Source organism: Podarcis raffonei, chromosome 9 (assembly GCF_027172205.1).
Source record: "Podarcis raffonei isolate rPodRaf1 chromosome 9, rPodRaf1.pri, whole genome shotgun sequence".
Taxonomy (NCBI): domain Eukaryota; kingdom Metazoa; phylum Chordata; class Lepidosauria; order Squamata; family Lacertidae; genus Podarcis; species Podarcis raffonei.
This window is the reverse complement of record NC_070610.1, coordinates 6,333,571-6,347,906: the sequence shown is the minus strand read 5'-3', so window position 1 is coordinate 6,347,906 and position 14,336 is coordinate 6,333,571. Positions and strand designations below refer to the sequence as shown.

At 45.3% G+C, this 14,336-nt stretch overlaps 1 protein-coding gene across 2 annotated transcripts in view; it reads left to right on the top strand.

Annotated features, from left to right (window-relative positions):
* The window catches only part of ARID3B (AT-rich interaction domain 3B), a 51,218-nt gene that overhangs the window by 12,638 nt on the left and 24,244 nt on the right, over window positions 1–14,336 (top strand). For both annotated transcript variants that reach the window (XM_053402055.1, XM_053402056.1), the window contains exons 3-4: window positions 9,277–9,348; window positions 9,788–9,860. In XM_053402055.1, coding sequence (XP_053258030.1) covers window positions 9,277–9,348; window positions 9,788–9,860 — 145 coding nt within the window. The remainder of the gene's footprint in view (window positions 1–9,276; window positions 9,349–9,787; window positions 9,861–14,336) is intronic.

The window sequence follows — 14,336 nt, the reverse complement described above, 5'->3', positions numbered from 1 at the left end:
TTGTTGGTACCCTTTACAGCTCAGGACCAGGTTACTTGAGAAACTGCCTTATCCCTTAAATGCTCAGGGGATAGTTGCAGTCTGTAGGACAGTTTCTCCTGCAAGTTCCAAAGATTTCAGAATCCTGCTCCATAGTAACCTGGAGCAGGGCTTTTCTGTGGAATAGTATTCCTGTCAGAATAAGACAGGCACCCACTGTCTGCAATTTCCAGAAACAATTGGAGACATTTTTGTTCCAGCTGGTTAAATGGGTCTTTGCCACGAGTGTCTAGTTTGTATGGTTTTATCATAGGTGTGTAATCTGATATGTGTAGCATCTGGGAGGGACTTAGTCAGCCTGCAGGCTTCATTTTGAAAATGAGTCTCTAAGCTGAGCTGATGGTTACAGCGTAAACCTAGTATTTGTTGCCCCCACTGCTGACCTGCCCACTCTGGAGAACTAAGCAGCTTGCCACATTTTTGTGACATTTTGGTTGGTCCCAACTGAGGCGTTGCCTAACCATGGATTTTAAAGTTGTTAAGGAAGTCTAACGAAAAAGTCAACTGGTCAACTACACATGCAAAATTTAGTGTATTTCCTTTTTTGTCACACTTAACCTTGATTGGTTTCATGTTTCTCAAGCATTTAGAAAGCCACAGGAGCTTTCACACCACTTGCTGGTGGGGGGGGGGGGAGTAGGATTTCCCAGCTCTTACTATTATACTTATTTCTTTATCTTCTGCCTTTTCCCCAGAAAGGGACTCAAGGCAGCTCATGCAAAGTATAACAGGCAATAGAAGGTGTACATGGGGGGGGGGGCGGTGTATGTGTGGGAGAGAGAATTACTGCAGCATTCTTCTCCGCTAGTGTTTAAGAGCTTCCAGCACAGGATAGTAAACCTGATCTTATCATAGTGTTGTACTACAACAGTTTTTCTTTTTAACAGCATCTGGTTCACTTCCGAGGGCTCCTCTCTCCACCCACAGAAGGAATTTCTGCTGCTTCCCCAGTAATCTTCAAATAATTCCCACCACCACCTCTCTCGTGTGTGTGTGTGTGTGTATGTGTGTGTGTGTGGCAAAGCTGGTGGGCAAAACCAGAACAGATCCTTGGTCAACCTTTCCTTGTCTCAAAATGAGTGCTTTTTCCTGGAGAAACCACCACTTTAGATATTCAAGCCTTGCTATTTTCTAAATAAATAGAATAGAAAAGGGCGGGGGGGCGTTACAAATCAAAGAGGACTAAAATAATGAAGATGGTTAGTCTGTGATTTGAAGAGCCATCTTCAGATATGGCTGAACCTCTTAATTTTCACGGCACTCACATTTTCAAATGGTCCTACATTCACTGCTGCTCCCATAACCTCTCAGTGGTAAGAACAATTCTCACAAATTCAGGCTGATGATTGGAGAAGGCTTTGGCCTTTCCCTGCCTGAGATTCTGGTTCAGCCATTGTGATTTGTACTTGAGGGCCTTGAGACTAGGCTACAGCAGCAATCTGTATGTGCGATTTGCTCATGTAGAACAAGGTGGACCGCAAGCTTAACATGAGTCAACCATGTGATGCAGCAGCAAAAAAGGCTAATGCTGTTCTAGGCTGCATCAACAGAAGTATAATGTCCAGATCAAGGGAAGTAATAGTACCACTCTATTCTTCCTTGGTCAGACCCCACCTGGAATACTGTGTCCAATTCTGGGCACCACAATTTAAGAAGGATGTTGACAAACTGGAACGGGTGCAGAGGAGGGCAACCAAGATGATCAAGGGTCTGGAAACCAAGCCTTACGAGGAATGGTTGAAGGAGCTGGGTATGTTTAGCCTGGAAGAGAGGAGACTGAGAGGAAGTATGATAACCATCTTCAAATATATCAAGGGTTGCCTGTCACATGGAAGAGGGAACAACCTTGTTTTCTCCTTCTCTGGAGGGTAGGACTCAAACCAATGGCTTCAAGTTACAATAAAGGAGATTCCAACTGAACATCAGGAAGAACTTTCTGACAGAGCTGTTTGACAGTGGAACGGTCTCCCTCAGGAGGTTGCGGACTCTCCACCCTCGGAGGTTTTTAAGCAGAGGTTGGGTTGCCATCTATCATAGATGCTTTAGTTGAGATTCCTGCATTGCAGGGGGTTGAACTAGATGACTCGTGGGTCCCTTCCAACTCTACGATTCTATGATTCTAAGACTAGTCACAGGTTGTTCCGCATTAAATGCCATGGCACTTCTTTGACAGGGTGAAACGCATTACAGCAACTTAAGCAACTGCAGGGGATGTTTGCAGCCTTTCTGCTCTTAAGTTTGTTTCTGACATTTATAGCCCTAAATAGCTTGGGTGCCGCATATAGCAATATCAGATGCCTTTGTAGACGTTGCTTTGAGCTCTTGGAGTGATTTTATAAGAATCTAGTGCACAAATATCTGAAATTACTTCCCTCTCTGAAAGATTGAGTGTTTCTATTACAATCATATCTGGGCCCAAAGGGCATAGTCTACTGGAAGTTGGTAAAGGCTTAGCAGTGCTGGAATCCTTTTTCCATGGCCTGAACTTCTTGTGGAGGTGCTGCAAAACCATTGCTCTTTGGGCTGGCATTTGGTGGCTGAAGCTAAGCCAGTCTGGAGTTTGTCAGTTCAGCCTTATATTTAGGTTTTGGTGCAGTTTTTATTTGGATGACCTGCTTTAGATTTTTATCTTTTTCTTTTAGCTTTGTTTTCAGGTGGTTGTGATTCCCCGCCCCCCTTTAGGCTGGGGCAGGATATAAAGTCTCACAGATAAAATTAACTGCAAGTGTAATAAATAATTGGAACCAAAGTGTTCTGTGGAGTGGGTGCATGGAGGAAAGCAGTTTTGGGAAGCACCAACAGAGAAATGGAACCGAGGGCGGCTGCCCATTTGACAGCAGTTGTTGAAAGAGTTGCACAGTATTAGGCAAAAGGTTTTTGTCTTATGCTTCAGTTTTCTGTTGCACCAGTTTTTATAAGGTTTGCAGCAGCAAATATTGCAATAACGGTAATAGATGCCTCTGATGGTCCTTGGCATGTTCCTCCAGAATGAAGGTGTCATAGGACTTTGATGTGAGAGATCTTAAGTGCTGCTACATCCCCTGCCAAAAGGCAGCCTTTTGAAGACTAGAGTTCTGCATAGGCAGGGCCCACGGTGCATAAATGAAAGAAATGGTTCATCCTTTCCTAGGGAAAAGCTGCCCCATGGGAGGGGCCCTCCAACCATTTACAAGTTTGGCTTCTGAAGAAATAGAAATGGAGAAGTGTCGTTGTGTCAGGAATTTCCACTTCAGTCTTTGAGGAAAGGGTTAAGTGGCTTTGGGGGTGGGCAGTACTAGGGAAACTGAAATTGTTTTGGACATCTGAATTCCACTCTAATAAGATGTCCCAGGTGGCTGGGGAGTAATCCTAAAATAGCTGCAGCTCTTAATTGCTTTTGTAAAGTCAGGCTTGCAATCTCTGGGGAGGAACAGCTCCCTGGCATGCTTTGATAGCTGACTAACCTTAGAAGGTGTGTTTGTGGATCAGAGATGAAGGGGAATGTCGCCAGCAGGTTTTAGGGATGCCCCTGAGGCCTAAAGCTGCCTCTCTTTCTTCTCTCTCTCTCTCTCTCTCTCTCTCACACACACACACACACAGAGAGAGAGAGAGAGAGAGAAAGAGAGAGAGAGAGAGGAATCCTTATCTGTGATATGTCTGTTGGAGATTTCAGGTGAACACAAGGAACACAGCCCTCTGCTTTGTAAAACCTTGCTGGTGTTGATCCAAAACATGCCATAGCTAGCATGCACCATAGCCAAGTATGTATTCTAGTAAATATGCAGGAAAAGAAACTTCTAGAGTAACTACAAGTTGCCGGTGTGCAGCAAGTGGGATCAGATGGGAGCAAAGACTTAAGCAGGAACAAGATGTGGAGGACCAGGCAGGAGTTCAGTTACCTGCTCAGTTGCTTGAGACAGGCAGGGGAAATGACTGCTAGGGTGAATCGGTTGGGAGAGGAAGTCCAGAAGCTTTTGTTTGTGTGTCTGGAGAAGGAGTGTATGACCGTTTTTACTTGGTTAGTGCCAAGGCTTTTTGTATTCTGTGTATTATTAATAATAATAAATATTAAGATGTCTCATGTTGTGCAAAGGACCAAGAAACATGAAGGGTGAGAGAGCTGCTGCAGTAACCTGCAGCACCTGTGCCATATTTGTCTGGAGAACATGTAAATATACTTGTAGCAAGTGCAAACTGGTTGCCTTGCTGGAAGAGAAGGTATAGCAACTTGAGGCCCACCTAGTCACACTTTGAGCTGTAGGACAAGATGCATAGTTTCTTGATAGAGCTGAGTGGACTGTGCTGGAACAGCAGCACAGGTGGGGTGCCACTACAGAGGAGAAAGATTGCCCATTGCAAGAGACAGCCCCCTGGAGGAACATGACACGCACAAGTAGGACTGTCAGGGTCCATGCTGTGTCATTGGAGCTGCAAAAGCAATTTCATGCTCTCATCTCAGACACCGATTCTGGGCCTGAGGAGCTAGGACAGCAGTTGCCAACCTCAGAATATACCAAAGTGGCTGTGAAAGGTACAGTGCACAGAATGATTCCTGCCACCCCCCAGAAGACGAAGAGACTGGAGGAGATGGACTTGGAGGAGTCATTTTTATTCTTGACCTTAACCCTTCAGGTGTGGATGAGTATGATGATAACCCACTTGCTACCTTTCAAGGAAATGAACTCTGAGAAAGAGAATTGCAGTCTGAAGAAGACAAGCCGAGAGGAAGTAGCAGCAAGTACTTGAGCCATTAGGCTCCTGGCTTTGTAACCTATCCCAATAATATCCAGCTAAGCTCCAATATACAAGAGGGGAAGACTCAACAGCAGTTGCAGACCTTAGAACATTCCAAGGAGCCTTTAGAAGGCACACTGTATAGAACGATTCCTGCCATTCCCCCGAGGAGGAAGAAACTTGTGGTGGTGGTAAGTGACTCCCTGCTGAGGAGGAAAAAGGCAATAGTGTGTGAAGGAAACAGGATGTCCCAGGGGGTGTGCTATCTTCCAGGTGCAAAGATTCACGATGTGACAGAGAAGTTGCCGAGTCTTATAAAGCCCCCTGACCACAACCGCTCCTTCTGATTCATGTGGATACAAACAATACTGCCACAGACAGCCTTCCAACTAGGGACGATGAGACTCTGGGCAGAAGCTGTAGAGCCTTGGGGCACAGGTGGTCTTTTCATCACTCCTTCCTGTTGAAGGTCATGGCCCAGGAAGGAAGAGGAAAATACTGGAGGTAAACCACTGACTATGTAGGTGGTCTCATCAGGAAGGTTTGGCTTCTTGGATCATGATCTCCAGTTCCTTGAGGAGGGACCTCTGGCAAGAGATGGGCTGCACCGCACAGTGGGTAGCAAGAATATGTTTGCTAAGAGTCTCACAAACCTGATCAGGCGAGCTTTAAACTAGATCTTGAGAGGGAGGGAGACAACATTACAGATGACAGAAGAACACCTGGTTCTGGAGATAATAGCTTCATTGATGCACAGGAAACTGAGGTGGTGCTCCAAAAACCTGTCAAAGGGTAAGAAACTACAATAAGGAAGCAGCTAGAGAGAATGACTATTGGTTTCAGTTGTCTGTACTAATGCACAGAGCATGGGAAACAAGCAAGACAAATTAGAGCTCTTAATACAGGATGGCAAATATGACCTAATAGGTATTACTGAAATCTGGTGGGATCAGACTCATGAATGGAATGTAGAAGTTGAGGGGTATAATCTATTCAAAATGAATAGACCAAGCAGGCAGGGAGGAGGAGTAGCATTGTATGTAAAGGAAGTGTCCACTTGTGAACAGATCCATGACCTGGAGCACAGAAGACAGATTGAGAATATATGGATAAAAATAGTAAGAGAGGGAAACAACAGTGACCTTACTGTGGGTGTCTGCTATAGACCTCCAAGCCAGACTGAAGACTTAGATGATGCCTTCCTACAGCAAATTACTAGACATTCACAAAGGAGCAATATAGTGGTCATATAGTGGTCATAGGAGACTTCTACTTCCTCAATATCTGTTGGAACTCAAACTCTGCCAAGAATGTAAGGTTGAACAAATTTTTCCATTGCCTTGCCAACAATTTCATTTCCCAGAAAGTGGGAGAAACAACAAGGGGATCATCCATCTTGGACCAGTTTCTCACCAACAGAGAAGAACTGATTGACGAAGTGGAAGTTGGGAGGAAGTGATCATGTTGTCTTGTGTTTCATTTTATACAGGCAAGGGAAAGCTTTAGGAGGAGCTTTCTGAGGGTAAGAGCTGTTCAAAGGTAGAATGAGCACTCTCAGAAGGTGGTGGACTCTCCTTTGTTAGAGGTTTTTAAGCAGAGGTTTGATGGCCATCTGTCTTTTATACTTTAGTTGAGGTTCCCTCACTGCTGGGGGTTGGACTAGATGAATCTCTTCCAACTCTATGATTAATATAATGCCAAATACTCCCAACTCTATAAAGGTAAAGGTACCCCTGCCCATACGGGCCAGTCTTGCCAGACTCTAGGGTTGTGCGCTCATCTCACTCTATAGGCCGGGAGCCAGCGCTGTCCGCAGACACTCCCGGGTCACGTGGCCAGCGTGACAAGCTGCATCTGGCGAGCCAGCGCAGCACACGGAACGCCGTTTACTTTCCCGCTGGTAAGCGGTCCCTATTTATCTACTTGCACCCGGAGGTGCTTTCGAACTGCTAGGTTGGCAGGCGCTGGGACCGAACGACGGGAGCGCACCCCGCCGCGGGGATTCGAACCACCGACCATGCGATCGGCAAGTCCTAGGCGCTGAGGTTTTACCCACAGCGCCACCCGCGTCCCTTCCCCAACTCTATACCATTAAGTAAATTCTGCAACTTGTACGATTTAGGTAAATGAAGCAAGTTTGTCTGACAACTCTCTCTGTATAATTCTGCTTTTTCACTATTTCATACATCTATATATTTTCCTTCTGCCAGTCATGGGAAAGAGCAAGCAGCCATGTCTTGCCCTGAAGCCTTCCCACCTGCTGGAAGTCAGAGTGGATTGGTGTATTGGTATGCTATAAATAAAGTTTCCATTTTTTGTGATTCATGAATTCCCTGAATATGAGTACGTAGAATCATATAATTGTGGTTGCTGTAAGAATTCAAAATAGTTGTTTGCAACCAAATGGAACGTTAGTATTACTGAGGAGCATGAACTAAAACCTCTGGTTCTGCAGTTCACAACCCTTTTGCCACTGCACAGTTGTTTCTGCTTAGAAATAAGGGGTGCAGTTATAAAATTCATATATTTCTTCTTGGCTCTCTATATACTTAAGGACACTAAGCAAGATCACTTATTTAAGGACAAGTGCTACTAACACATTGGATGCGCTGGATTCTGGGCTAAGTGCCCAGAACTCTACAGAAACAAGGCGTAATGTTAGTGAGCAAAAGTGTTTTCTCTAGTGAAATGGAAAGTAAATGTCCATCCTGTCTGTTTGAATAATGCATATTTTTAATTTGTTGCAATAAATACATTAACAATACAAAAAATTAATGCACGCCCAGTTGCATCATACCTTTAACCTAAGACAAATATTTTCCCCAATTCTTTCTCTCCACCACTTTTAACAAGAAAAGCAGGTTTTAATTCAGTGGCTGCCTTCAGATGTCACGCTAAACTATGGTGAGACGTGAACGAGCCTTTCTCTGCCTCTGTGTTCTTCACCAGTAAAATATGAGCATTCATTGACTGCCTTTGACTATGTCTTCGTGCATCTCTGCTGATCAGTTTTAGCTGTTTATGTTTAAAGTCCTGATCTGTAGTCTGGGACCTTCATACTAACTGCGCAGGATTGTGTCCAGGGGAGGTTACTTTGATGCTGCTAAAACAGTGGTTTGAATTCACCCCTGTAGGTGCACTCCCATTGTCTCTCAAGACAGACGGATGCCAACAGTCCACAAACGAAGGAACAATTCAGCTCCTGTTTATTTTAGGGGTGGGGGTGGGGGATCTTCCTCCAGCTTGTGTGTCAAACAGTCCTCACAGGGTGGTGGTAGTCGTAAACTACTTGCTTACCAGTACATTTTGGAGCATCTGTTGACCAATGGTGCAGATGAGCGTGGAAGAAAGGTGTGCATGATTTCTGCAGATGATTTCTGCACAAAGGGTAGATGGAGTGGTCACCTTCCATATATACAAAGCTTGTTTTCTGAGCTCTTTCTGAAGAAGGGCTGGGAAAGCAGTGTGCTGTGATAAACAGCTGACATAACAGAAGTGGCAATAATCCTCCATTAAATATCTTTCAGCTGATGGGGCTCACCGGATAATTGACTTTCCAGCAGGAATTACTGGCTCAAACTAAATCAGCAGGCATTAGGGCAGCCTGCTGCTGTTTCGAAAGGGAGAATGTAGCTTTGCCTGACTCTGACAGGGACTATTCATCTTGGTAATTCAGTGTATGTGTCACTACCAGATGACACTAAGACTGTAGACACTAAAGTGGCTCTAATTAAAAACTGTTTTTGTTTGGAATTCCATTCGTGAATTCAGTAGCTTTTTATCTGATTTAAGATCCTATGTGCTCACCACCAGATGGTGGGTGGGTGATCTGAACCAGCCGGTGGTGTTTGACCTCCCCCGGTTCGCTTTTTGTCTGTTGCCCAGGCTACCTTTTACACTGTGGTGTTTGCAGTTCAGATGGCAGCAGAATTTGTCCTTCCGTTCCCACAACCATTAGAAGCAAATGCTGCTTGGCCACTTCTTCCTCCTCTGGCAACTCCTTGGGATGACGAGTTTCTCATTGGAACGTGTCTGCAGTGGGAGCAGATCCTAGTGGGAGGGCAACTGCACCTCAGTCCCATGAAGTTAAAGGTTCACATAATCACAAAGTGGATACATGTTAAACGGTGTTCAGGGGTTTGCTTGCACATAAGATGTTAAATATAGGGCTGAAGCAAGGTGCACATGCCGTGTCTTGTGGTTCCATTACAGTGGGGGGGGGGGCGTGTAACCCATATACACAAGCAGGCCATGTAAAGGGCTTGAAAAGAGTTTGTGCAAATTAAAAAAAAAGAGTTGCTTTTCAAATGCACTGTTCCAGAACAGAGCCAGAAATCGCCCTTCCTTGAGCAGGGGGAGGTCTTCTCTGAATTCAGCTCTTAGTTCTTGCTGATGTTGACCCACAGAAGGTGGCTGTAGCAGTTAGGATTTCCTGTTTCTTGACCTAAATGCTTCCTCTGTTGTAAATAACCCATTAGCGTTCTACCTTTTAGTCACTGCCTCTTTGTTCATTTTCTTCTTTAGAATGGGAGCCTGAGCTGGAACGAAGAAGCTGATGGCAGCAGAGGAAGAGAGGTATCCCGAGACTTTGCCAAGGTCAGTACAATGACTCGAGTTTGAGTGTGCATTTGAGCCTAGTGGGAAAACAACATTTGAGTTGCAGTCTTTAGGGTGTATCTGATGCTGCGTTGAGCCTGCTTTCACTCACACAAGACTTTATCCTCTCCTCCCCACTGTAGCTCCCCATGCACCCCAAAATCTGTTTGGAGCAGAATTTGAGGGGGCACTGGTGGGGTGGGCTTCAGGGGAGGATAAGAGGAAGGGGTAGTCCTGTTACACAAACAGCAGTGCTCAATGCAGCCCATTGCAGTGAAGAATGTGTTAATCCCTGGTATGGTTCTGCAGCTGGAAAAGAATCCAGCAAACTTCAAGGTCCAAAAGATACAGCCCAAATTCACCATATGTCTGAGTTGCCTTGTTTTTCCTTCCAAACCCAACCCAGCATGAATTATAATCTACTTGCTTTATTCCCCAGTTGTATGAACTGGATGGTGATCCTGAACGGAAGAAGTTCTTGGATGACCTCTTCATTTTTATGCAGAAGAGGGGTGAGTAGAACTCTTACGCTGAGTTTTGTTTCGATAACCTGAAAAGTCACAGAGAGGAATACACCTGCTAGTGTCCTCTGCTAGAATTGGAGTCCTTGTAATGAAGCTGCTGCTTGGATTGGCTTCAGAGATTTTGTTTCTTGGTGGGTGGGGAGGAGAGGAAACAGTACCTGCTGCTTCGAAGGTGGAGAGTTATGAAAGAGAATCCCATGAAACAGGCAGCTTAGTTGAAGTTTAAGTAAAAGAGATACTGTCGTTTCCCCCCCTTCCAGACTTGGTTTGAAACAAGGATAGATTCATTATTATTGAGACCTCTTGCAAGGCGGTTGCTGTGTAAACATTGACAGCGGGAATGGAAAGAGGATAGGAGGAAAGGAAACAGCAGGAATGGCAGCATTTGCGCATACATGGGTTTCCATTTCCCCTACGCCAACCCAAGTAGAAAGAAGCAAGAGGTCTGTTAGGTAAATGTGCCTCACTCTGCAGCCACAAGTTTCTTGTCCTCATGGTATGCTGAAGTGTTTAAATAGCAAATGTTCTTAATGGAGCAAAGAAAAGAACGTGTGTGTGTGTGTGTGTGTGAGAGAGAGAGAGAGAGAGAGAGAGAGAGAGAGAGAGAGAGAGCGCTGGGGGGGCAGGGAGAGAGAGAGAAAGAGGCTTCTAAACGATCTCAACAGCTAAGGCAACCCATAAAAAACAGGTTTTTCTGTTACTGTCAAATAAATACAACAAATCTCCTCCCTGCTTAGTGCCACTAAATTTGGAAGCAAAAACATAACCTCTGTTGTCTGTAGTGTGTTTTGCTTGCGTCAGTCACAAAATTCAGGGTTGCCGTGAGGCCCTTTTAGCTCTAGATAGATTTCTGAAGTTGAACAAGCTGCTCATCCTTTCCTAGGTGGCACCAGTATTGTAAGGTTGAATCAGCACAGGCTGGTAAGTTGAGGATTGATCTTGGAGGCCCAGTGTGAAAGACAAACAGCAGATTTCACATGAGCTCCTGAAAAAAGAGTTGAGGATGAAAAGCCCTGGCCCTGGATACCATCCCCTGACAGGCTATTTGTGTCCAGTGCCCTGCTACATCAGGCCTAATGCAGATCAAATGTGCGGGCCTTCTCTGAGCACAGCAGGTTGCCACAAAGCAGCTGCACCTGCAAGTGATAAAACGCCTCTCCAGTGGCAGTAATGACGAGAGAGGAGAGGAAGGCTTTAACACACTGGGGAGGGGGAAGATTGCCCCCTCTGTGACACTAAAATAGAGAAATGAGAAAAAATGGAGCTGGTTCATCAACCTTTAGCCCATGCCTTCAAATTATAGGACTCTGTTTTGGATTCATGAAGACCTCGTCCCTTTCTTGGGCTGTCCTGAAGATGAAAGGTTGCCTTGGAGAATTGCATTTCTGCAAAAGCACTCTCATCTGTTTTAGGGCCAGCAGACTTCCTGAGAGCTATTCAGGTGTTATGGCTAAGGTTTGGTTAAGCAACCGAGGTCCTTGTCCCTTGCGCATAAAGTTACATGAGTTTAAAAATGGATTAAAACAACAAATTTCAGAGGAGTGGAGGTACTGCTACCTGGTGCACCCACCCACAGGCACAGGCTGCATGCCAGAAAAGAGGGAGGGATTTGCTCTATAAGCTTAATGAGAGTTATCATGGTGAATTCCTTTTCATCGGTGTCTGGATTGATCCTGCAATGACTGAGTGAGAGGAAGCAAGAAGGAGATCAAAGTAATAGGGGTCTCTCTGGATAGACCAGGGGTCTGCAACCTTTAAGACAAAAAGAGCCACTTGGACCCGTTTCCGAAGGGAAAAAAAACTGGGAGCTGCAAAACCATTGCGACATTTAAAACAAATATATCTCCGGAGCCGCGATCTGACAGCGGGCGGGAAGGTGACGTCGGGACGGTGCGTGACTAACACACGCACCGCCCCCATGCGACGTCACAGCCAGTACAGCGCCCGCCACAGTGGGGAGTGTCGGGGCGCACAATGCGCCTCCTCCCCTCGCTAGTATCCACCCCGGAGCCGCGGCAAAGGTGTAAAAGAGCCACATGCGGCTCCGGAGCCGCGGGTTGCTGACCCCTGGGATAGACTGAATCATTCAAATTGGATGGTTCAGTCTGTAGAGCAGGCGTAGGCAAACTCGGCCCTCCATATGATTTTGGACTACAACTCCCATCATCCCTAGCCAGCAGGACCAGTGGTCAGGGATGATGGGAATTGTAGTCTTAAAAAAACATCTGGAGGGCTGAGTTTGCCTATGCCTGCTGTAGAGCATGAGACTCTTCATCTCAGAGTCAGGGGTTCAAGCTCCATGTTGGGCTAAATATTCCTGCATTGCAGGGGGTTGGACTAGATGACCCTCGTGGTCCCCTCTGTTTCTATAGAATTGTAGAGTTAGAAGCGACCCCAAGGGTCATCAAGTCCGAGCCCCTGCAATACAGGAGTTGCAACTAAAACATCCAAGACAGTTGGCCATCCAACCTCTGCTTAAAACCTCCAAGGAAGGAGAGTTCACAATCTCCCGAGGGGGACCGTTTCACTACTGAGCAGTTCTTGATTGCCAGAGAGTTCTTCCTGGTGCTTAGTAGGAATCTCCTTTCTTGTAACTTGAAGGCATTGGTTTGAGTCCTACCCTCTGGGGCAGGAGTAAACATGCTTGCTCCATCTTCCATGTGACAGCCCTTCCGATAGTGCCCAATGCTGTCATACACTTCCCCTTGTCAGAGAGCTGTTGCCAGAGAATCTCAAAGCACACAATAAATGCAGAAAGGGACAATGCCATAAAAGTAATTTATTAAGGAGAGAGAAAAGGCCAGACTTTGTTAGACCCTCCACGAAAATTGTGTAGGCAGCCTCCCCCTTCCTAGTATTGTCTTCCCTGTGTCAAGTAGGGATTTTTAGAGGTGGGGCCTGGGGGAGAGAGTTTCTGCTTACAACCCTCCTGGATGATTTGGTGGCTGTTGTGTGAGAGAACTGACATGTGATGATCATGACTTTGGGAGCTCACTTATTATACTCATGCGCCCCAACAGCTGTTTTCCTCAGCTTATCGAGGCTGCCTGTGACGGAACTTGAGCTCTAGTTCAAAGCTTAAACAAGGTAATTCATTGTAAGAATATAAGAGCCTGGCTTCTGGATCAGACCCATCTAGTCCAGCATCCTGTTCTTAAAGTGGCCAGCTAGATGCCTCTATGGGAAGCCCACAAGCAGGACTTAGGTGCTCCAGGCCTCTCCCCACTTGTAAGTCCCATCAGCTGGAGGTAGAACATGGTCATCATGGCTAGTAGCTAGTCACCTTGATCAAGTGTTTATTTGTGAAAGATATTTCTATCCTGTCTGTCCACATCTGAGGAAATGCTCTGAGTGGCTCATGTAGTAATCATATAGTAAAAACAGGAACACAATAAAGTAAATAATTAAAGTAAGACAAGCACCATAAAAATAGTCTAAGCAACAGGGACCAATGCCTCAAATTTCAGCAGGCAAGCTGTCAGTTTGCTTAAACTTCTTCAGTAGGCTTTGAGGGGGAAATGGGAGCAAGCATCTCCAGTGGCAGATAGTTCCACATCCTGTGAAATTAGTCTTAGGTTCAAGCTATAGAATTTGTGTTCATTTATTATTTATTATTATTTATTAAATTTGTATACCGTCTGAAGACCATGTAGTGGTTCACAACATAAAAATACAAAATGCATAATGAAACAAGAGCAAGAACAAACAAAATAACCCCCCCCCCCAAAAAGACACTTTTTAAAAGCCATAGAATGTTTAATCAACCAAAGGCCTGGTTATAGAAAAACATTTTTGCCTGGGTCCTAAAGATATGTAATGAAAGTGCCAGGTGAGCCTCCCTGGCCGGAGCATTCCGCAAATGGGGAGCCACCACAGAAAAGGCCTGTTCTTGTGTCGCCACCCTCTGGACCTCTTGTGGAGGAGACACATGAAGAAGGGCCTGACAGCATTAGCTTTCCCTTTCCATTCTTCTGCTAGCTCAGCATCTTATTCTCGCAGTGTCCAACAGATCCATTATATCAGAATACCATTGTCTGGATTTCTTTAGAAATCTTCTGGAAAAGGTAGGTTGTTTTCCAGGCGAATAAACTATGCTACATAGGGAATATGGGTGTGCATCAATTTTCAAGAAGGCAAGGATGCTGGATTGCAAATGGTGTTGTAGCCAGGAAAACTGTTTTGTTCATTTAAGTTCCTCCTTTGTGAAGATCTCATAAAAAGCTTCTGATTGTGCCATTCTGCTGCTGCTCAAGGTTTCCTACGTGACCTTAGTTTTCCCAGATGGCTTGTCCGTTCTGAGTTTGATGTATATATACATAGAAGAGGCTTTGTAAGCCCAAGCGTGTGGTTTTAATGTTTTCCTGCTGTTGTATGCCTTATCTGCATGTTTTCAGATGTGGAAAAGCTTGCAGCAAATACTGATATTGATGAAAGCGTTTGGCAGGGGGTTCTTTTATCTCCAGG